Source organism: Dromiciops gliroides, chromosome 5 (assembly GCF_019393635.1).
Source record: "Dromiciops gliroides isolate mDroGli1 chromosome 5, mDroGli1.pri, whole genome shotgun sequence".
Taxonomy (NCBI): domain Eukaryota; kingdom Metazoa; phylum Chordata; class Mammalia; order Microbiotheria; family Microbiotheriidae; genus Dromiciops; species Dromiciops gliroides.
In genome coordinates, this window is record NC_057865.1 from 165,355,736 (window position 1) to 165,381,091 (window position 25,356).

Here is a 25,356-nt window from a genome sequence, read left to right on the forward strand (position 1 = left end):
GAGGCAAACAGCCGTGAAATAATTCACCCAGGTCCACAGAGCTAGTAAATATCTGAGACTGGGATTTGAGCTCAGGTCTTCCTGACTCCAGGCCCAACACTCTCCATTGCAACATCTTAGTGGCCTCAGGACCTTGTGGCTACTACTTCTCCCAAGTCTGTCTTCACTTTCCCAGCATATTTAGTGCCTGGCTCATAGGTTTCTTTTTCACAATGCCCCCTGCCCCCTTCAAATACTCTCATTCCAAGGCTAGAGGTTCCTCAACTTCCATGGCCCCTGTCCCTAGTTTACCTCAACCATGTATAGGCATGGTCATACCCTGGAAACCTTCTACCCACTCCCACCTTCCACTCAAGTGAATTCCCTTCAGGTGCCAGAATTCATGATTGTTGCTCTGCATAGGGGAGTGACTTCATAAGTGCTGGTTCAGTGGAATTTGTCAAATTGAAAAGCAGGAAAGGACTTCAATGGGGAGCAAAGTATGGGGAGAATATTTAGGTTCTCAGCCTGTCAGTGCACAAAGTCACAATCACTGGAGAGGGCCAGACAAGATTAAGATGTGCCAAGTGGTCCCAACTTGAACGGAAGGTAGTGTGTGTTGAGGAGAGTAATATGCAAATTGGGTTGGAAAGGTAGGTTGGAGCTAGAATGTGGAAGCCCTTGAAAGCCGGGCTAAAACATTTATATTGCATTCAGTAAGCAATGGGGACTTGTGAAAAAGCTGAAGGTTTTTGAGCAGGGAGAGGACGTAATTGGATTTATACATTATGAAAATTGCTCTGGCAATGGTGTGAAGGATAAATGTGAAAGAGGCAAGACTGAAGTCAGGGAGACAGGCAATTTCCCACTACAGTTCTGAAATACCCCATTCACCCTCAGGATGGTGTGCTTCCTGGAAGATCCTGAATTCTTTCTATAGAGACCTGGAAACATGAAAAGCCATTTCTGGCATTTCATTTTGTGCAACTGATTACTTTTTAATGTTTTCTATGCCTGTTTTTAGTTTGTTTTGTAATGTGTTTTCACATCTCTTACATGATGTAACCAGGTTTTACCCTAAGTATTTATATTCTGTAGCCTCCATTCCACCTCAACAAAAAAGTGTGTTTTTCCCCACTGAAAAATTCAAATAAATCAATCTGACAACAAAACAGAACATGGATATGATGGATGCAGAATTTCCTAGAACTACTAAATCCATAAAAAAAAAATTGATCTCTTCTGCTACTGTATCTGTTTCCTAGAAATGTAGGATCAGTTGTTTGTCAATAGATTCACTCTTCTTTGTCTTTCTTGCCTTCTTAATATTCACTGAGGTCAGAGTTAGTGGAAGAGTATTTCCCAGAGCAAAAAAAATTAATAGTGTGCACCAAGCAGCCAACCTTTGAAGATGATGCAGTTGTGCCAGTATTATCAGGGATGTGCAGTACCAAGATTATAAATTACACTGACATAAAACTTAATGGTTTACATTTTGTTCACTTAACAAGCTCGTGAAGAAGATAAAGGAGGGGAGATTATTTCCATTTTACAGGTGAGAAAACTGATGATCAGAGAGGTTAAGTGATCTGCCCATGGTCACATAGGGAAACATACAGAGTAGAGGAGCTAGGTCTCATAGGTCCGTAGAATTTAGAGTTCCAAAAGGACCTTAAAACGTTCCATAGTTTTCATTTTACTAAGTAAGAAATAAAGGTTTGAGGCAGCTTTCTGGGCTCCAGGTCCAGTTGCCTTTATACTATGCCACACTGACTTAGCACAGTGCGTGGCACATAGCAAATGCAATATGTAAATGCTTCTTCCCTTCTCTTCTCTTCCTCCCTTCTTTTATTATAAAATACAAAATCATTAATTTATATGTAAATGCAGCATAGTATCTTATTCAGAAACATCCCTCTCCCCTCTATTACCAAGCTTAGTTACTTGCAAAATGCTTTCCACTGGGAGTAGAAATGTGTGCTCTAATTAAAACTGGCTCTGGGAACACATTGTATGATTTATAAATATAATATCAACAGGAAAGCTGCACCAGCAACCCCCCACATACAGTGAACTATTCAAAAACAATCTCTAGCACAACAAGCCTGTGGAGTAGATTGAACCATTTTCTTTTGGAAGCTGCTTAAACGTTCGCTTTTCTTCCATTCCTGATACAATTAAAAAAAAAAAAAAAGGATTTGTCTTCGTGTTGAATTGGTAGTTCAACTATTAGTGTGGCATCTAGAGATGAAAGAAACATTAAAAATGTACCTTAAAGTATTTGTTGATTTCACCAGGAGACAGGCACAAAGTGACAAATTGTAATGTTAGTAAAAATGAATTTATTTATTCATTCAACTTATATTTGCAGTGTTGAGGTTCCAGGCTAGGATGCCATGAAAGAATTCTAAGTTATTCAACTGGATTCCTCTTGGACACAGTGGGATGGCACATCAGTTATTATTTAGCAAGGTTTTTCATAAATAGAGTCATAAATTCTCAAATTTGAAAGGGGCCCTGGGACCCATCTAATGAGACTGGTACTTCAACAGGAATTCCCTCTATTATGAAGGTCATGTAGAATAGTGGAATCAGGAGTCAAAAGACTAAGTTATCATTTCTATGGTCAAGGGAAAACCATTTAACCAGCTTCTAAGAATCACTACAATATAGTAATGATCATGGTTTTGTATTCCATTTTTTGCCTAGTTCTATTCCATTTTCATCCTGATTTTCAATGTTTATTATCCTTTTCTAGGTAAAGCCTGTTATTCTTATCAAAAGAACAACATCTTTTCCCCTAAAATATAATCAGTCTTTTAAAAAATGTAATATCCTAATCAAAAGCATGTTATTCAATATTCAGCAACATCTCAAAATTTAGGCTATAGTATTCCCAGAAATTAAGATATGAAACAAGCCCATCACATTTTCTCCAAACACATCTGAACCAGAATACTCTGTAGTCGGGCCAAGGGGTGCTGGGCTGGAATGTGACATGCCCAGGTTTAAATCTCTTGCTTATTAGCTGTTTGACCATTGCCAAATGCCTCAATTCCTTGATCTATAACATAGGGGAAGAGGGGAGGGTTTAACACCATTAGGGTTCTTGGCCTCTTTTTGTGTCATGGGCCTCTTGCCTCTTGGCAGTCTGAAAAAACCTACGCATTTTTTCTCAGAATAATGCTTTTAAATGAATAAAATAAAATACATAGGATTAGAAAAGAAACCAATTCTATTGAAATATAGTTATCAATATATTTTAAAAATAGGATATTATCTCTAAGGTAACTTTCACTTCTAACAGTATTTGATTCATAAACCACATACGTGTGCACACACACACACACACACACACACACACACTTTACCACCACCACTAATCACAGCTACCAAGAACAACAACTAGATGGAGTAGTTCCAGGCTTCTTAAACTTTTCCCACTCATGATCCCTTTTTGCCTAAGAAATTTTTAAACAACCACGGGTATATAGGCATACAAAATAGGTATGTATAACCTTTTACTGTTGCCAAATTTTTTGTCACTCCATTCGGGGTCACAACCCACAGTTTAAAAAGCTAGGGTGTAGTGGCTAGAGTGCTACATTTGGATTCTGGAAGACTTGAGTTCAAATCTAGCTTCAAATGCTAGCTGGCTATGTGGCCCTGGGCAAGTCACTTACCCTCTCTTTGCCTCAGTTTCTTAATCTGTAAAATAGATAACAGCAATAGCACACTTACCTCCTAGGGTTGTTTTAAGGATAAAATGAAATAAAATTGTAAAGCACTATTAAAAAACACTATAAAATTCTAGCTATCATTAACAAAAACAGATCTTCTCATTTGTAATGCCTGGTGGTACAGTAGTACCAAGGACAGGGTTTCGAAATCTATCTGTATGAAATCAGGCCCAGAACTTGCCTTTTCCAGAAAGCAGAAAAGTCACTTGCAGAATCAGAGGACTGCTGAACTACATGAGCTCTGAGGCTGCTTCTACCTCCAAGACTGTGAGCTGATTCCTAAATGGCTAACTGATAATAAAGGGGGTGCTGTTAACAAAAATGAGAGAAAGACATGATAAAAACACAGATAAAATGAAAAACCCTTAAAAATAGAAATACCAGCCTCTGGGCTTGGGGCAACACAAGACAACAGCCTCTATAACACAAACCACTTAATAGTGATTTTAAAAGGTAATGGGGGGAGGGGAGTTAAGTTCCACATATTAGTTCTGAGCTTCAGCATCCAAGAGATGTTTCCTAGGAAACCAAAACATCCCAGAAACAAATATTATGAAAATGCAGTCCCCCAGCATGTAATTTAAATTCACCACAATGATTTGGAAACCTGGGTCTTCCTATCCTAATGCCTTCCATGAAAAGGAGCCACCTGCCCTGGAGCCAGGCAGATTCAGTAGGGAGCTGAGATCAGACTTGGAAGAAAGTAACAAACACCATTATGGCTGACAAAGAAGAAAAGAGAGTATCAACCTGGATCACGGCCTCCATGACTTTTTTTTTTTTTTAGTGAGGCAATTGGGGTTAAGTGACTTGCCCAGAGTCACACAGCTAGTAAGTGTTAACTGTCTGAGGCCGGATTTGAACCCAGGTATTCCTGACTCCAGGGCCGATGCTCTATCCACTGCACCACCTAGCTGCCCCAGCCTCCATGACTTCTAAGTTGCATGGTGAATGTGGACATTAGGGGTTGTTACTTTAATAATTCCCATATCAGTAATTCATAGCAACTGAAGGAACACAGCAGAAAAAAAATGGTATGGGGGCACGGGGAGAGAAAGGGATTACTTGACCTTTCTGAGTGAGAAATTTATTTTTATTACATTTTCATACATTTAATAACTGGATCTGTGCTGATGAGAAGACAAGGAGAAGCCTTTTGAGAATCTGCTTTTAATGAATAACAATAATTACAACAAGTATTTTATAGTGTTTTAGGGCTTGCAACGTGCTTTGCAAATATCTCATTTGACCCTCACAATGACCTTGGGAGGTAGGTGTTACTATTATCCCCAATTTACAGGCTAGTAAACTGTAGTTATGATTTGCCCAGGGTCACACAACTAGTCTGAGACTGGATTTGTACTCAGGTTTTCCTTACTCCAGGGCTCAGTACTCTATCCACTGGCTACCTAGCTCTGTCTGTGTGTGTGTGTGTATGTATATATGAAGAGATTTTATCTAGCATAATGACTGAATTACATGTAAATAGATACTTATAAAATGCTGGTTGAAATGTAATAAAAATAATAGCATTTAAAGTTTGAAACATACTATATATATATATCTGTATCTATAATCTATCTATCTCTCTTTATATAATTTGATCCTCACCATATACCTGTAAAGAAGGTACTATTATTTTCTCTGTTTTATAGATGAGGGAACTGAGGCAGAGTTCAGTGAATTGCACAGGATCACACAGCCAGTAAGTGTCGGAGGCAGGATTTGAACTCAGGCCTTCCTAACTTGAGTCTAGCATTCCATCGGCTATACCACTTAGCTAAAAATCATTTGCTGCCTTAGGACATTTAAACACTATCTTCCTCCCACCTGATTTATACTACTAATTTGCCTGGAAAACAATTATCATAGATTGATAAGAAGTAAATTTCAGCCCAATCCATATTTGAATGATCATGAAATTTAAATAATTCAGATTTTACTTGATTGTTAAATAAGAAAAAAATATACCCCATCATGGAGGACTCAAATGAGAGGGTATGGTACCTTTGGGGATTGTATCCCATGAGAAAAAATGGAGAAGCAAGAAACAGGGTGCTGTACTGGAAAAGAGAATGGATGGTCTTGGAAACAAAAGTTCTGGATTCAAATTCCACTCAGACATAAACTGACTCTGTGGCCATGTCAAAGACACTCAAACTGCCCAAGTTTTTTATCCATTTCATTTCATATTCCAAAGTCATATTTTCAAGCATATTGCTTTCTGTTTGTTTTTTACTGTCTTACCCAAAAGATGCTGCTACATAAGATTCAATTATCTGTATCACAGATTTTAACTTATTTGTATCATTGACCCACTGGCAGTCTGACAAAGTCTCTAGACCTCAAAATAATATTTAAAAAGAAATTATAATTGAATGAAATGCTAAATTTCAGTTAGAGGTAAGTGAAACTAAAGATGGAACGTTCAGTTAATAGTACCCCCCACCAAATCTATCCATGATCCCCTTCAGGGAATGGGGTCCCCAAGTTAAGAACCCCTGATCTACATGCTCAACATTTTGTTTGTACTCACTTTGACTACTGCAAGAATTATAGGGTCATAAACTCAGAGCTAGAAAGGACCTGAGAGGTCATTGAGTCCAAACTCCATATTTTACATCTGTGGAAACTGCAGCAAATTTCCAAGGGTCACATTGCTAGGAAATATATATGTCAGAATTTGAACTTGTCTTCCTTACTCCAAGGATATCAATCTACCAAGTTTCCCATGAAATGATGTTTCTTGTTGCCTTTGGGCAAATAATAAACTCAATTCTACCAACTCCTTTATTTTCCTCTTCTATGAGAACCTTATAGTCAGGAATTAACCACCCTCATTCCTAAATAAAATCTCTATATTTTTAAGAATTTAACATAGCACCAAATGCCAGAACCTTCATTTCACTTTTAAAAGTCACTCCCTGGGGGCAGCTAGTTGGCACAGTGGATAAAGCATGGGCCCTGGATTCAGGAGGACCTGAGTTCAAAGCCGGTCTCAGACACTTAACACTTACTAGCTGTGTGACCCTGGGCAAGTCACTTAACCCCCATTGCCTCTCAAAAATAGATAAATAAATAAACAAACAAATAAATAAATAAATGAAAGTCACCCCCCCCATTTATTTATTTCCATTCAGGTGTTTTTTTTTCCACTCAAACACTTTAATACAAAGACCTAAAACACATCCTTATTAAAATGATAATGAGAAATAGAAAAAAAATGCTTTACTAAGCAACTATTTGCACCTACACCCTCCCAAGTTAAATTGCAAACATCTATATGGAAAAAATACATTGATAAAAGTACATCAGCCAACACATTAATTCTTCTAAAGTTTCTTGGAAATTTAGGAACTGAACAATCCATACCAAATGACAATGCCTAAATTGATCATCTGAAATTATACAAGACTTTCTCTTCTAACCATTTGCAGAATACCATGCTCAAGCATTCCCTTTGAGTACATAATGAGAAAGCTTTTTTTTCTATTCTTATTTAACTCCTATAATAGCACCAAGACAATCCAGTTGACCGAGATGCATCATTTATAGGAAAGCATTTGGTAGGATGTAGATCTCAATTTCATATGAGAATTATTTTTAAAAATTGATCTTTTTTTCTAGATACTTCATTTTGTACTTGCATTCCCAGCTCTTTCATTTAGTCTTCCACCTCCACCTACTGCCTGATCATTTCCATTCTAACTGTAAAGCAAAGGTATATATAATGGGAGGACCATGGTTTCACTTTCTCAGGATAGGTGTGAGTTCTCCATTTATCCAGATGGAAGTAAAGCTCAGGGAAGAGTAGATGGAAAAGGTACAATACGATGCCATGATAATCTCATGTGTTTCCTTCCTTCCCAGCCTTAAAAACAAACATAACAGAGGGATTTCTTTCTAAAAGAAGATAAAATAGTATCTCTACAGAAGTCTTAAATGCTATGGAGTGTATATAAGTATGCCCTCAATGAAGTCATTCTGCAAGAGTTGACTGATCAAAATGTCAGGACACTCAAAGTCTTTTACTATGAATGCAATATTGAATATTGTACTTACAGCTGCATAACCAAGTATAAGTGGTTTGGGCTTTCGTAAATATCTTCCAGAGCAACGATATTTTCATGTTTAATTCTAAAAAGTGAAAGAGAGAAAGACAAAGATTAGAACAGCTTGTCATTAAATTTTAAATGAACAAAATTTTATATTAAAGGGAAAAAACAGTTCTGCTACTAGCAACTAAGAATGGCTTCCTTGCACACAGTTGGCACTTAATAGATGTTCATTCACTTGAATCCTGGTCTCTGTTTCCTCATCTGTAAAATGAAGGAGGGAGGGTAAACTACATGGTTTTTACAACCCCTTTAACCTATTAATTCTATGAAATGAATCAAATTGTATGTGTGTATAAGTATGTGTGTGTATTGTATAAGTGTATACATATGTACATGTGTATGTGCTTATATGTAGATGTATGTGTGTATATGTTTGTGTCTCTGTGCATGTCGGTATACATGTACATGTATGTGTACATACACACAAAATCGTAAGTGTATTCTTTCTCTTAGAATTATACTAATTTATTTCAATCACCCCAGCCATATTTTGGTGTTAGGACTGGGGAAGGTAGGGATAGAGACATAAGGGATAGAAGAGCATTATAAACCTAAGTCTACATACCAATACCACCACAGGAGGCAGGAAACAAACTATCCTACAAGGTGCCAGACTAGGAAAAAGAGATCTACCCACTGCCTAGCACTGGCTGCCCTTGGTGAGTCACCATGGTGACCCATCATCTCTATCAAGTGTTTCCTTGGGTCCCCACATCCCTGTTACTGTTAGAGGCTGCAGGACAGAGAAAAATATTTGAGGGGGCTTACAAACTAAGAGAAACACACTCCTAAAAGCTATTTGAGCTCAGAACCTTAAGTCCCAGTGCTTGTTTCAAGCTTGGGCTTTCCAGAAAAGAATCATTTCATTAGCCAATGTGCTAATTAATTGCTCACAGAAAATCCTCTCCCTGGGATTTTACTGCTCGGCGGTTTCAGATGCATTCAGCTGATGTGCATCCTCACTAAAGGCTGCTGCTGTTTAACAGCAAGAACATTATATTATTTAATTAGGGGAAATAGAGGCAATTTTCCTAAATGTAAGATCAACCTCCCCTACCTCCTTCTTCCCCTCTAGAATCAAATGGTCTGATAAAGAAATTATCCTGCATCCAAGCAGAGCCCAAAAGAATTAAGATGAAATAAATGTGCGGCATTGGAGGGTGGGGGGAGCAGTGTTGTTACTAGTTTTCCTAGTTAATGCAATTTGCTGATAAGCTGAATCAGTGGGAATTATATTCAATTCATATTTCACCGGCGTCTATGAGAAAATGCCAATTTTATTCATCATCAGATTGATTTTCAAAAGCTCACTGTGAGACACCAGAGGAAGAATTATATCAGTAATATCAGAAAAAAACAACATTATATTGATCCAACAAAATGAGTCAGTGAGTAAACCAGGAAATATGAAGTTAATTTGGGACTGCTCAGATTCCAGACAGTCTTGGAAGGTGCAAGGAAATGCCTGCTTGACTTCCTGAGCCTGGGGCACTATACTTCTATGAATACATCCAAGACCATATGAAGTGGGTCTTTTTTTTTTTTTGATTGTCTTGTTTTTAACAATCTGCTTATGATACTGTTAGCTCATCTTGTGCTCATGGTAAGATAAAACCCCAGGTCTTTTTTACCTAATACTAGATCAGAATTCTCTTTAACAAATGAGATGTTAAATCTATATGTTACACTTTACATTTATTCGTGTTATAGTTCAGCTTGTTTGGCCTGGCCCAATGGGCCAGGGTTTCAAGCCTATCAGAAATATTTCAGATCTTGATTATATCCTCAGTTTTATTCATTATCCCATTCTCATGTTTCCTGCAAATTTGGTATAACTACCCTCTAGATTTTATCCAAGTGGGTGAAAACAAATATTAACAGGACAGAGATATAGACAAAGCAAGTGGTATGCCACTAGAGACCTCCAAACTACTTTATGCTTAGTTATTCAAATGATTAAATGAATAAGGTGCAAATTCGCATGGTTTATGGGTGTTACTTTGACCTAAGAGTCAGTGGGGAGAAAAAGGAAAGTATCCAGAGTGTCCATTCCCCACCAAATTAAGGTCAAACTATTCAGCACGCCATTGAAAGTGTTCCACAATCTGGCTCCAACTCACCTTTCTGTCTTTATCTGACACCATTCCATACCTGATCACTCATACGCCAGATAAAACAGACCAGTTATCCCTCAAAGAGTCGTGTGCTATCTGAACTTTCAAGTTCTTCCTGTGCCTGGAATCCACCCCCCCCATCCCCATCTCTGTTGGAATCTTGCCTATACTTCAAGACCCAGATCAAAAGCTACTTCCTCAGGGGCAGCTAGGTGGCACAGTGGATAGAGCACCGGCCCTGGATTCAGGAGGACCTGAGTTCAAATCAGGCCTCAGACACTTTACGCACTTACTAGCTGTGTGACCCTGGGCAAGTCACTTAACCCAATTACCCCCCCCACACACACACACAAAAGAAGCTACTTCCTCTATGAAACCTTCCTTGGATATTATATATTACACCAGACAGAAGTGACCTTCTCTCTCATTTGATCTCATAGCAATTTACGTTCCTCTTCTATGCTTACCATACTGTAATTTGCATTATTTTGTGTGTATACAGGTGCCTTTCCCTTTCTACTAAATTGTGAGCTCCTTAAGACAGGAATTGCATCCTTGTTTTTGTATCTCCCCTTAGCAAATGTTACAGGGTATCATCCTGGAGCCAGCTCTCATTCGCTTGCAAGAGTTGATGGTTAAATTTTCACTGCAAATATTTATACTTCAGAAATCAATAAACATGATAAATGAGGGCTTGCATTATTGTCTTTTTGATTTCTAGACTTAAAGTGATGGATAAGAATACATGTTAAACGTAAAAGTGTGTTGTGCATACTTTTTTTTGGAGAGTCAGTTATTAAATATTTACTAGCACATCCCTATTTACAAGGTGTGTATTTTTTATGTGGCCTTGAGCAAACTATTCAACTGCTCTGATCCTCAGCGTGTCATAAAGAAAGTACTTTTTAAACTGAAAAGTTCTAGATAAATGTGACTACTTGTTAATAAATATTTGAATGATTGAATGAATCAACTATAAATTGAGTATATTGGTTATTTTAGTTGTTGTCCTCAACAGATGTTTCTTTGTTCATTCAAGCCACAACCTTTTCCAGTGAGGCCAAAATCTGATTTCTGTAAAAGTAACACGAATGACCAATTAGAAAGGAGCCATCACCATGTCACCAAGGGTGCCTTTAGGATACTGAAAATGGCATTTAATCTTAATTTCACTGCGTAAAGTTCCAAGGCCCAGCAGGCACCAAAAAGAAAAGCATTAGCCACTGCCTGTGTCTGTAGCATATGCTTATAAGGACAAGCATAGAGTCTTGAATGTAAATAGGTGTTCGCTAAATGTTTGTTAAACTCGTAAAAATTAAAATCACTTTAAATTCTTAACATGCAGGAGGAAAGGAAAGACAATCTAAAAGGCTAAAAGTAAAAAGCAGATTGTTTTGATGCATAGTCACTGACTTGGCCAAAAGGAGAGACCCTCTGACAGGGCCAGGAATCCAGAGGAAAATGACATCATTTTTTAAAAAGTTATCACTAAATGCACAGCGCAGCACCAAGCCAAAGGCCCCTCAATTGAGAACAGTGTCAGGGCACCACAGATGGTTTAATACTGGATGCTATATTGAAATTATACATCCTCTCTCCTTTCACACCAATCCTTCCCACAAGGCTGCACTGTTTGTTCTAAGCCAGTGGTCTCCAAATTCTCTCGACTCTGTCCCTCTGCATCCCATCAAAAACAGAATACAGTGGAATCAATATGTTGCTCAGAAGGGAAGAGCAAAAAGATAGACCTTCTCTTTATTTCACAGAGATGAGCACCTTACTGTTGCTCTGTCTTCAGGCTGGGAGTGGAATGCATGAGGTCAAGGAGGGGAATACCCTTTAATCAGGAAGGGGCAGATCAGGACAAGGTGCTTAGCAGGGAAGAGTAGCTGGGGAAGCAGATGGTGGCTAAGAAGAGACAAGGGCAGTCCTGATCCTGTTGACAGGGTCACAGAGAGGAGAGTTTTGCTGCCCTCCATCTGGTGCCCAGATGTTTGGGGAGAACTCCCCTAGGCCCTTTTTGAGGGTCATGTTCCCCAGTTTGAAAAACACAACCCTGAGGATAAAAGCTAGGCTTTTATATAATATATGTCTATGTAATATGTAATAAATAATATATAATTACAGAATATATATAAAATATATAAAGTAGGTAAAAGATCAGGGCCTGAGTCCCTCTCAATGTCATTACTGTTAAATCCTTTTTCTATATAAGCATGGGAGAACATCCTGTTTGTCAAAATAAACACCCTCCCCAGTAACACAGTGAACTATTTAAGAAAATGCTCCAGTATTTTGACAAATGGTTCCTTCTGCCTAGGTAAAGTGTTATATTCTCCTGGGATTTTACACGCAATCGAATGAATTCCTTCTTGCTTAAAAACAAGAGATTGTCATATTTAAAATATGGGATTCCAGTCAGACTACGATATCATACAAAGGAATGAAGGTACTAAGAACAACATGGTGTCAAAACAGGGAGAGGAGATGTGATATTTGTACAGGCTGATTTATTTAGCTCACTTGCTCATAGGGGTTGATGTGGAACATAAATGCTTTCCTCACTTTTTCCTAACTAGACAAGACTCGAGTGAAAATCCTACCACACCAGCTTGAAGGTGGGACTTTTTCCTCTAGTTTCTTCAAGCTCACCATTCACTTAGGGTAAAAAGGGCATGTATGGGGCAGTAGGTGGTACAGTGGATAGGGTACCAGCCCTGGAGTCAGGAAGACCTGAGTTCAAATCCAGCCTCTGACACTTACAAGCTGTGTGACCCTGGGCAAGTCACTTAACCCCAATTGCCTCACCATTAAAAAAACAAGGGCGTGTAGCCCTCAGGACCTTTCAGAGGCACCACAGCTGCAAAGGAATAATTTTTCTAGGGGAAATTTTAGTGATTTTTTTTTTAAATCTTAGGATTGTACTTGGGATAATTGAGTCTCCAAACCTGACCACACATGTAACATAACATTTATATGACACACATCACCCTCCAAAATCACCTTCATCATTATCATGTTCCTCTCCTTTTCTCTTCATTCACTTCACAGTCTTGACTGTATGTTCCATTTCAACTATACACTATTAGCTATCCACCCCCCATCCTTGACTCCATTGCCCTATCACCAGTCCTGACTTTCTAAACCCCAACTTTGACCTACACCCACCATGCACCTTCTTCTTTCCTATTGATACACTGCTAAATGCTGCTTCAGGAAATCAAGCAACCATGACAACTGCATGTATTACAAATTTATATTCCCTACTCTCACCTGGGCACTCACTGCTGCACAGCAAACTTTATATTCTGCCCTGACTTACTCTATCATCCTTGTGCCAAACATCCCCTCTCCTCAAATCATCTCTTCCTAATTGCCCATCAGCAGAGAACACCACCTCCTACTTGTATGAGGAGAAAATAGAGGTCCACCATAGCAAACTTCTTTTTAATCCTCATCCCAATCCTCAAAACTCCTCATCAAGAGCCTTTCTTTCCTCCTTGGCTGAGTCTTTTTTGAAAAGACGAGACTTCTCATTGCCAAGGTCAATTCCACCATTGTCTAATGTCTCGTCCAGGAATTTGCTCCCCTAATCATTCTTTCTCTTTCTCTCATCTTTTTTTTTTGAGGCAATTGGGGTTAAGTGACTTGCCCAGGGTCACACAGCTAGTCTGTGTCAAGGGTCTGAGGCCGGATTTGAACTCAGGTCTGCCTGACTCCAGGGCTGGTGCTCTATCCACTGCACCACCTAGCTGCCCCCTCTTTCTCTCATCTTAAGCCTCTCCTAATTCACTAAATTCTTCCCTGGTGCCTCCAGATATGTTCAGGTCTCCCCCAACTTCCTATGACCCTGACATTTTGTCAGGCTCTCATCCTATAACTCTTTTCCCTTCCATAGCCAGCTAGGAAGGCTTGTCTACACTCCCTGCCTTCACTTCCTCCCCTCCCACTCACTTCTGAATTTCTTGTAGTCTAGTTTCCATTCCCACCATTTGAAATTGCTTTCTTTGAAGTTCAAAATGATCTCAAATGATAACTTGATGGCCTTTTCTCAATCCTAATTCCACCAGACGTTTTTTGTAGCTTTTACCATTATTGACCACTCATACTCCTGGGCACTGTCCCCTCTCTCAGACTGCATGAAAGTGCTTTTCTCAGTCTGTTTGGTTGGATTCTCTTCCAGCTGCTGCCCACTAAGTGTGCATGTGCCCTCTGGCTCTGTCCTCTACACTCTCTGTGATCTCATTAGCTTCCACGCATTCGGCCGTTATCTCCATGCCAACGACTTCCGAATCCACACAGCCATTCCTTAGTTCTTTTCTAAACTACTCTGGCTTGCTGGACATCTCCGCTGGCTGTCCCATAGGCATCTCAGACTTAATATGTCCAAAATGGAACTTGCCATCCCCCCAAAAACCCACCCCTATTTCCAGTGTCCTTATTTCCGTTGAAAGCAGGGCTATCCTTCCAGCTACCAAGGTCTGCAACCTCAGAGTTGTATCTGAGTCCTCTCTCTCCCTCACCTCACTTCATATCAGTTGTCAAGGCTAGCCTATTCCATCTAGACAATATTTCTCACATCTCTCCCCTTCTTTTCACTCAAAGAGCCACCAATTTAGTTCAGTCTGTCATCACCTGTCTCCTGAATTATTACTGCAACATCTTCCTCTAATTGATGCCCCTGCCTCTAACCACTCCAATGCCTCTTCCACACAGCTGCCGAACTGAAATTTCTAAAACAGGGGAGTTTATATTTACTATTCACGTGACCCTGGATAAAGCTCTTAACCACTATCCACTTCAATGTCCTCATCTGTAAAATGGGGGTAATAATAGTACCTACTTCCCAGGGTTATTTTGAGGATCAAATGAGAATGTTTATAAAGCACTTAGTACAGTGCCTGGCACATAGTAGGTGCTTAATAAATGCCTGTTTCCTTCCTCTTTTTCTTCCTCCTTCCTTGTTCCTTCCTCCCTCCCTTTCTTCCTCCCTTCCTTCCTCCTTTCTTTTCTTTCTTTTCCTCCCTTCTTTCCTTCTCCATTCTTTCTTTCCTTCCTCCTTTTTCCCCTCCATCCTTTCTTTCCCTCCCTCCTTCCTTCCTTCCTTCCTTCCCTAATTAAGAAGCTCCAGCACTTCTATGATAAAATACAAACACCTCTGTCTGGAACTTAAACTTTCTGACAATCTGACTTTAACCTAACTCTCCAAAATCATTTCCTCTTACTCCCTTTCACACTCACTATGTTTTAGTCAAACCAGAATACTTTCTAGTCTCACCCATACCATTCCATTCCAGCTCCAGTTTCCCTGTCTTTGCACAAACTGTTCCTTCCCCCATTCCTGGACTATGTATTGTCTCTCCTTGCCTCCACTTCTTGGGATTCTTCTTTCCCTTGGCTCATTTCAAGCACCTCAAGAGACTGTTCTTGCTTTCCCTAGACATGAGTGACTCCTTTTCCCCTAAAATTATTTTTTATGTATTTGTATTACTTATCTGTTATCCTCTTCATCTTCTTCCAAGTAGAATGTGATAATGGGTAACATTTTATCTCATTAAATCCTCAAAACAGCCCTATGAGGTAAGAGCTATTATTATCATCTCCATTTCCCAGATGAAGAAACTAAGGCTCAGACTGGTTATATTTTTGCCTAGAGCCACACAGTTAGTGTCTGAGGCAGAATTTGAATTCAGGTTTTCCTGACTACAGGTCCAGTCTTGATCCATTGTGCCTGATTTCTCATGTTAAACTCTCCGAGGACAGGGGCCATTTCATTTTTGTCTTTGTATACCCAGCTCATAGCACAGTAGCTAGTGTATGCTATGTGATTAATAAATATTTATTGAACTGAATATGTGATATGCACAGACCTCATCCTATTTCAACCATGACATACAGATCATTTAGGTGTCCCTATAACAGCATCCACTAGGGAGGTTCCCACATTTACACTTCTAGCCTATTGGCCCTCTGATGAAGGCTCTCATTACCATCCCATAGTTCCCTACCGGTCACTCTTCTCCCTTTAATCCATCTTATATATGGTTGCCAGAAATTCTTCTTCATGGGTCTGCTCAGGCTACCCTTCACTCACCTGAAGAGTCTTCAGTGGTTCCATTCTCCACTTTCTACACAAGGAACGTTGCCTCTCATTCCAGGCCCTGTCCACTCTTACAACCAGCCTACATTACTGCCAAACTGTACTACTCTCTAGCCCCTAGAACATACCACATGCTTTCCCAACTCCTGAATTGTTCTCACATTGTTTCCTGAGGTGGAACATCCTCTTCCTCTTTCCTTGTTGAATTTACATCTATCCTTAAACACCCTACTCTATCTACCTCTTATAGGAAACCTTCTCTGATTCCATTCTGGACAGAAAAAAAAAAAACCATATCTCTTATCTCCAAACTTCATATAGCACTTTGTCTTGCCCCTTTCTAATGCATTTTGCAGGTTACATTGCATATTATAATAATATGCCTTTGTGCTTTATCTCCTTATTAAACTCTACACTCATTGAAGATGGGGCCTGTATCACAGCTAAACTTTTTATCAGACACAGTTCTCTGCATATAATTACTTAATAAATACTGAGTAAATGAGTGTTTTTTCAACAAAACGAGTAAGGATAAAATAATAGGGTAATGGAGTTGGAAATAGCCTCGTAACAGCTCATTTAGTCCAAGTACTAACAAAAAAAAATCATGGATTCCATCTGTAATATACACTTGAAGACCTGAAGAGACAAAGGACAATCCATTCTATTTCTAGAAGGCTCTGATAATTAGATAATAGCTTATTAATCATTAATCATTAATAACATACAATAATACATAATAATTAATAATTAAGTATCTAAAATGAGATAATAATTTCCTTCCATTGAGCAAAAATACTCTTCTTCATAACTTCTACCCCGTTTTTCTATCTCTACTCTAATCCCTTTTCTCATCAGTTCAATAATAATCCCCTATCTACCAGGCACCTGACAGCACTATTTCACACCTAATATAAAACCATATGGAGTTTTCCTGCTTCATAGCAAAATTACATTAGCTGGTGCACTTCATACAGTCTTATTTAAAAAAGCACAAAAGACTCCAAAATTAGATTTTCAGAGTCATGAAGAATAAAAGTTTTCCATCTGGGAGAAGATTTAGAGGGAAGCACATGATCATTCATCTACTGTGAATGATAGACCAGCAGTAGCCAAACCACTTGGGGCTACACCGTGGAGTAATTGGACAAGAAAAATGTCTACCTAAGCTGTATTATTTCTTCTTTTGTTTCTTTTCTTTTTAATCCATACTTTAAAATGATACAGCTCCATAGTTAAAAATAACAGTCCTAAGTAAACATTATAATAATCAAGTCAACAAGCATTTATTAACACCTACTTTGTGCCAGACACTGTTCTAAGATCTGGGGACACAAAGAAGGACAAAAAGGGGTCTCTTCCCTCAAGGATCTCACAAGCTAATTAAGACAAAATGAAAACAACTACATACAAGCAAGCCATAGACATGATAAATTGGAAATAATCAACAGAGGGAAGACACTAGAATTAAGGAGGATTGGGAAAAACAGCAAGAAGGCCAATGTTACTGAATCACAGAGAATGTGGAGTAGAGTAGAATATAAGAAGACTGAGAAACTAGGAAGGGACCAGGTTATGTGGGGCTTTGAACACCAATCAGAGGATTTCATATTTGACCCCAAAGGTAACAGGAGTTTAGTGAAAATGGAGGTGATATGGTCAGACTTGTACTTTAGTAAGATCAATCAGACAGCTGAGGGGAGGATGGACCAGAATGAGAAAAGACTTTAGGCTGGGAGACTAACTAGCAAGCTAATGCTATAGTCTAGGTGTGAGGTAATGGGAACCTACACCAGGGTGGTGGCAGTGTTGAAGGAGAGATACTCCCTCATAAGACAGATCACAATATATCCATGCCCACTAGTCCTGTGCACCTTTTGTCCTTGATTCTCTTAAATTTGCCAGCAGAACCCAGGGGGTTGTTCTCCAATTCTGCCAGCATTGCTTGAATACCAAGGGAGCATATGAATGCCCATCTATTATTCCTCAATTTTATTTACCTGCCCTTCCTGCTTCCTATTCTGGCCATACATCTCTTGATGGCATCTTTTATCCTGTTTCTCATGAACAATTCTTGTTGGTAACATGTTGCAACACACTCATGCCATTCATGTACCTTTTGGCTCAACTTTATTTCTGGCAGAAATTGGAGTCAGAACTAAAGACAAAACCAAGATGGTTAGCCCATAAATTCTCAATATCCTTTGTCCCTTAAATTGATCTGAATACTATAAATAAAGACAGAACTTAGGTCAAATGAGTGTGCGGCTCTGACTCTCTGGCTCAAAATCCAGGACTGACCTTAGGAAGATGACCCTGTCAATTGTATTAATGATGAATTGGAGAGGTAGAGACTAGAAGCAAGGAGATGAATGGAAGCCACAACAATAGTCCAGGCAAGAAAAAATGTCTGAATTAGGGCCAACCTAGGATGGTGGCATTGTGAGTTGGAAAGGGGACAAGACACAAGATATGCCATGGAGGTAGAATGAGCAGAATTTACAGTTGATTGGAAAAGGAAAGTAAGAAGTCAAAAATGACTTTGCAGACTCAAGCTTCGGTGACTGAGAAGAGAATGGTGCCATCCTCAGAAACAAGAAATGTTCTAGATGAGAGATGACAAATTTCGTTTTGAACACAGTAAGTTTGATGTCTCAATGGGACATCCAAGGGCAGATGCTCAGAAGATATTTGAATATGTGGGTACAGAGCCCTGGGGAGAGACTTGAGTGGAAGGTACATATTTGGAAGCCATCTGCACAGAGAAACATTGAAGTGAAGGAAGTGAAACTGCCAAGGGAAACAGCAAAGAGTCGAGGAACAAGGACAGTCTTTTGAAATATGAGCAGCTACTTATTCATTTATTCCTCACGTTCCTTATCTTACACATGAGGGAATCTGACTAGATGACCAATAAAATCCTTTCCAGATCTTGAGTTTATGAAGAGTTCTCATAGAATGTTTGCAACTCAACATCAGTCTCTAAATCACCTTTCTTCTGACCAGCAGATGGCACTGTAATCAACGGGAAGCATAAAAAGTGAAAAATGCTATGTTCTCATCTAAATCAATCAAATTACAGTAAAGAAAAATGAAATCTTTTTTTTTCTTTATTTCTTAAAGATTAGGTACAACATGTTGTAGTCCTTTCTTGTGGGAAATGTTCAGTTTACTATGAAAATAAATGCTAGTGTGATTTAAATAAATAGCTCCCCCCAAGGAAACTATTTCTTTGAAAAGTTCCCAAAATACACTACAAGAGGTTAGACAGCATAGTGTATCATTCCCATTTTATAGATGAGATGACTTAAAAGAAAGAATAGGGAAAAGTCGGAACAGGAAACGAAGCATGTTGGAAGTGATAAGAATACTCAAGCAAGGGTTTTCATTGCCTGCCAATATTCAATGCCCTGTGGAATATTGTTTTGTTTTATAGGAACCTTGGTTATAGAAAGGGTTTTCTTTGGTGGCACGTAGAACATTTGTTGGTTAAACATCAAGTAGATTTCAATAGAGTAGGTAACCATTTTCACTGAAAAATTTCCCCACCTGTCTGTACCCAACACCTTCCTCTCCTTCGTAAGACAAGTCCCACATAATGGCCAGTATAAGTCCAGATAAGGTTATAGTTATACAAGAAGTGTAGATCAGATCTGAATAATTTTTAGTTCAAAAGAAGTACTAGGCCAGATCTAAAAGTAACAATCTACTTGGGGTTAGGAGGGATGGTTTAATTCAGTCTAGGAATGTTGGGGATACTGTAGATTTATTTTCCTATGAGTCCATTGAGGGAGGGAAGGGGGGGTCCTCAGAGACCAACCCAGCTAGAGACTTTCATCAGACAAATTTAATGTACGCTGAATTGAAGATCAGAAGGAAAGGACCTTCATATTTTTCTTCCACATCCTACTATCTTCAGAGATAATATATTGACATTGGGGAATGTTTTTGAGAACATGCTCAGAATCTGAGAAAAAGATACAGCCATTTGTCTTGAATTTGGGAGGGTTTTATAATTTTGCAGTTGGAGTTATAAAAATTCTACGAGAAATGGTTGACTTTTCCTTATTTGAACTAAGATATTGATTAGTAGTCATTTTTAAAATGATTTGTTTGTCCATTCATTCATTGATTTATTCATTGATTTATTTATTTTTGTGGGGCAATGAGGGCTAAGTGACTCGGCCAGGGTCACACAGCTAGTAAGTGTCAAATGTAGTAGTCATTTCTTATAGCAAAATTCAGGGATTTTCTAGACCATTTCTTCTGAAAAAGATGAGCAATTTAAAAATAAGAAATATCCAGGAAAAAAAAAACAGGTCAGTTTCTTGGGACATTTCGATCTGAGCATGGGTAACAGTGTATATAGTAGACATGAATACTGGTCTTGCTAAATTCTGGTCTATGCCATATGTTTACTCTTCAGTATATAGATGGAATTGTGATTTCATCAAGGTGGATGCTCTTTTGAGTAGCACAGACTGAAAGCCACCCATGCCTTCTCACCCTGTGTGACTCTTGTCTATGCCCTCCCATTAAGTGGCACACAGTGGGGCCACCCAACAAGCTGAGGGCCTTCTTCTGGTTCTCTTCCTACTGTATAGGCAACTCATTGATGAATTGCTCCTTTCCATCACCACACAATTAATTGGTCCTACTTTTCTGGTTGTATATTCCTTTGACAGCTATCTATATGCCACTTGTCCTTTGTGCTTTGTCAGTGGCAATATAGTAAAGCCACGTCTCTCACCATGTCTCTGTGGCTTTTTGGGTGACCTGTAACCTCAGTTCTTTGGGGAATGTAGAATTCTAGGCTTCATAGCCACATATTAGCACCAGAAAAAATGTTAGTATTAACAAGATAGGCCTTTGTTCTGGGGGTGGGGAATGTGGGTGGAGGAGGACTTGTGTTCTGAAAATGCACAAGATTTCTCAAATATAATCCAGCTCAGCTCTTCTATTTCAATTGTATTCTGGGTCCATTTCACTATGAACCAACACTGTCTATCAAATATAGAGGTAATGATGGTCCAGCACTAAGGGCTCTGCATCTAATTGAATATCAGCAACTTAACAGTAGGCGTTCTTCTTGTTTTCTTGCTGAAAACTTAGCCAAATTCCATTGTCTCATTTAGTTGTTCTTGTTCAGTGACTCAGTTGTGTTCCACTCTTCCTGGTCCTGTAAAGGATTTTCTTGGCAAAGATACTAGAGTGGTTTGCCATTTTCTTCTCCAATGGATTAAGGCAAACAGAGGTTAAATGACTTGTCCAGAGTCACATCTGAGTCCATCCGAGGTTGGATTTTAACTTTCGTCTTCCTGACTTCAGGCCCAGCACTCAATCCACTGAACCACCTAGGTGCTTCCATCTCATTTAGTGGGCTTTGCAATTTTGGGGGTTGATAAGACAAAATCAATGTCAGCTACAAACAGAAACAACTTAAAGACTTCACCATTACCTTCTGTGAATCCCTTTTTAACTTGGACTCTGCTCTAGACATCCTCTTTGACATGAGAAAACACCTTTGGTGAGCCTAGATCTTTTTGGCCTTCACTTGATATTTATACAAGAAGGTCAAATAAAATTCACTGATATATCTTTCAAGGAAACTTGTATGTTTTTAACATATACTTGGGAGACATACTGTTCTCAGAAAGCCTTGTAAGTATCATTTGCTCTGCTGAATCAAATGCATTTTATAGTCAACAACAATAACAATACAGTTGATGGAGGGACTATATAAATGTAGTTAGCTCTAGAAAGTCATTTACAAAAGTCATTTCTTTTTTCATACTATTATCCAAGCTACCCTTGATATCTATGTAAATAATTCTCAAAAAAAAAGTTGAAAAATTTGGAAAGCAAGCATATAATTAGGTATTTATTGATGTTTTCTCAATTGTGTTTTCTTTTTTCAGTAGTAATAGCGTCTATGATCCCCCCCCCAAAGTATTTGGAATCTTTCTGTCTTTCAGATATTTTAAGAATCAATCTTCAATTTGAGTAAATAAGTTATTTTATCTATTATAAATACCCAAATTAACCATAAAGTATATTGGAAGCAAGACAATATCTGCATCCAGAAAAAAACCTGCTAAATAGAAGTATGTATAGAATAATTTCAAACACATATACGTATAAACACATACGTACGTACATACATACATACATACATACACATACACACCTATTTGTGTCTAATGGTAGCCATCTTTGGGGAAAGGGAAAGTAAGAAAAAAATAAATGTATATGATAATTTTGCTGTATCTGTGAAAAGAATAGTGAATTGTGCAATGTAAATTTGCAGTTCTGTGTACAATCATCTTTTTTATTGTATCATGTTATGGAAATGCTTGCTTTATTCCATAAACAAAAGGAAAAGAATCAATCTTTGAAGCCCTCAAAATCAGTGAGGCTCTTTTGGTCTCCTCTTTGTGGTGAATGATTTCCACTAGAGAAACAGCATGGCATAGTGGAGAGGACACTGGACTTTTAGTTGGGAAACCTGGGTTCAAATACTGCCTTAGATACTTAACTGTGTGTCCATGGATAAGCACCTTAAACTCATTTGTAAAATTAGCAGTTTGGATTTTATGGCCTCTAAATCTAAGATGCTCTGAACTTCCTTAGGACATGGTGATAGTCTGAGTCATTATTTCTTCTTTTTTCCATTTCCCAATTTTCTGTGTTGATAGTTTGTTTAAGTAGGTAAGGTTGGAGTTAGTTTAATTATAAATGACTTCTCATTTTTATTCTTCAATTTTGGTATTATGATATTTACTCTCATAATCCAGTTGTAAGACCGTACACAAACAGCAGATTCAGAAAGAATGTCAGTGCTGACAGTGATGTTATCTGGTGCTCTCCCAGAATTCAGGTAGATGATGAGATATATCATTGACTACTTAATGTCTAATTCTACTTTCTGTTATACAACAAAGATTACAAAGTTCCTTCCAGATAAAAAAGAATTCCTTTCTATTAATATATTAGTTTCCCTTGGGGTGGAAAAAATAATTCTAAATCCAAAACAATGCAGGGAGATGGCCAAAACACATCATTCAACCAACTTACTCATAGGATCATAGTATGAATGTCAGAATTGTAACAGACTTTAGAGGTCATCTAGTCCTACCAACATTCAGCAAGTAATTACTTCTTGATTGTACTGAAGTAATTGTTTTTAAGGAAGTGGGGGAAGAGTGGGGAAAGAAGTACTTTTCATACTTTAGTTGCTTAATAAATATGTTTAGATGGGAGACAAAAAACCTAGATAAACTAGGGATTGTCATGAAGGAAGAAACATGAGTCACATAGGCAGAGAGTGCTGGGGTATCCAGGCTAATAGGCACCCTAGTATAGTTGGGGTGGGGTGGGAGGGAGGTGGGGGTTAGGGTAAGAGTCTGGTATCATGGAATTGAGCATTGTTTTGGAGATCACATGAACTGGGTCTGGGTCGAGTAAGTCACTTATTAGTTTCCTCATCTGTAAAATGGGGATAATAAATGAAGGGAATAAGCATTTATGTAACATCTACTATGTGCCAGGCACTGTGCTAAGCACTTTACAAATGCTATCTCATTTGTTCTTCGCAACAACCCTGGGAGGTAGGTACTGCTGCCACATTTTGCAGTTGAGGACCCTGAAGCAAACAAAGGTTAAATGACTAGCCCAGGGTCATACAGCTAGTAAGTTGCAGGCTGGATGCAGTGGGGCTGAATTTGAACTCAGGTGTGCCTGACTTCAGGCCTAGTACTCTATCTACTGTACCACCTTGCATACCTATCTATTAGGGTTTTTGTGCAGAAAGTACTAAATAAGAAGTGAGCTATCATCAGGATCATTATGAATCATAAGACTGACAAAGTTAATAAAAATCAATAGGCTGGGGGGCAGCTAGGTGGCGCAGTGGATAAAGCACCGGCCCTGGATTCAGGAGTACCTGAGTTCAAATCCGGCCTCAGACACTTGACACTTAACTAGCTGTGTGACCCTGGGCAAGTCACTTAACCCCCATTGCCCCACAAAAAAACCAAAACAAAATAAAACAAAAAAACAAAAAAAATCAATAGGCTGCATTTCTTTTCATTGCCTCCTCACTCCATCCCACCTATTATATCATCCCCAGAATTTTTCCTTAGGGTTATGAAACAGAATACTTTGACAGAGGGAAATAATCATTTTCTTCTCTAGGATCTTTTTCCTCTTCTTTTCAATAGACTAGGTAGTTCAGTGTCTGAAATAGTCCAGTCTTTTTTTTTTTGGGGGGGGGAAATGGGGGTTAAGTGACTTGTCCAGGGTCACACAGCTAGTAAGTGTCAAGTGTCTGAGGCTGGATTTGAACTCAGGTCCTCCTGAATCCAGGGCTGGTGCTCTATCCACTGCCCTACCTAGCTGCCCCTGGAATAGTCCAGTCTTACTCATTCCAATCCAATGGACATTTATAAAGCCCTACTATGTGCCAGGCACTGTGTTAAGCACTTGGGATACAATTAATAAAAAGAAAGGCCCTGTCTTCAAAAATTTTACCAATCTAATGGGAGAAACATCGCACAAAAGGAAGAGGTATGTAGCTTGGGGGCACCCAATTCTCTGGAGTTGAAAACAGGCAGAGCAGAAATTGCAAAGTGCTACTGTTGTTCTTCAATCATGTCCGACTCTCCATGACCCCATTTGAGATTTTCTTGGCAAAGATACTGGAGTGATTTGCCATTTCCTTCTCCAGCTCATCTTACAGATGAGGAAACTGAGGCAAACAGGGTGAAGTGACTTGTCCAGGGTCACACAGCTAGGAAGTTTCTGAGGCTGGATTTGAACTCAGGAAGATGAGTCTTTCTGACTTCAGGCTAGGCACTCTATCCACTGTGCTACCTATCGACCCCAAATGCAGAGTAGAGAGATCTAAAAGTCCAGTTTCTGCCCTCTATAAAAGAAGGCATTGTGAGAAATTTGGTACTCCACACTCCAATCCTCTAGTCAGAAGGGAGGGGAGACTAAGGGAGGCAGTGTCAATCAAAACTTGGGTTAGAGCTGCATGGTGATGAGATTAGAAGTGATGAGCTTTAACTTGGAAGGGGCATTTGTTCTATGGAGTTGAGACCAGGAAGAGCAACAGATGCAAAATGGGCTCAACACCAGGAGAATGAACTACCTTTTGAGGTACCTTTTAGTCTCAAAATGTTTGGAAGTGTTTTTACTGCCCTGGGAGAGAAATTAATTCTCATGTTGCATAGTTTATTATCTTCTCTGGCTCCAGAACAGAGAATACCTTTGAAGTAAAAAACCTTTGAAATTTTTTCTCTGGT

At 38.9% G+C, this 25,356-nt stretch overlaps 1 protein-coding gene across 2 annotated transcripts in view; it reads right to left on the reverse strand.

Moving 5' to 3' along the window:
* Positions 1-25,356, reverse strand: part of CAMK1D (calcium/calmodulin dependent protein kinase ID) — a 479,866-nt gene that overhangs the window by 161,950 nt on the left and 292,560 nt on the right. For both annotated transcript variants that reach the window (XM_043966580.1, XM_043966579.1), the window contains exon 3: positions 7,782-7,856. In XM_043966580.1, the coding sequence (XP_043822515.1) occupies positions 7,782-7,789 (8 nt within the window). In that variant the 5' untranslated portion in view covers positions 7,790-7,856. The remainder of the gene's footprint in view (positions 1-7,781; positions 7,857-25,356) is intronic.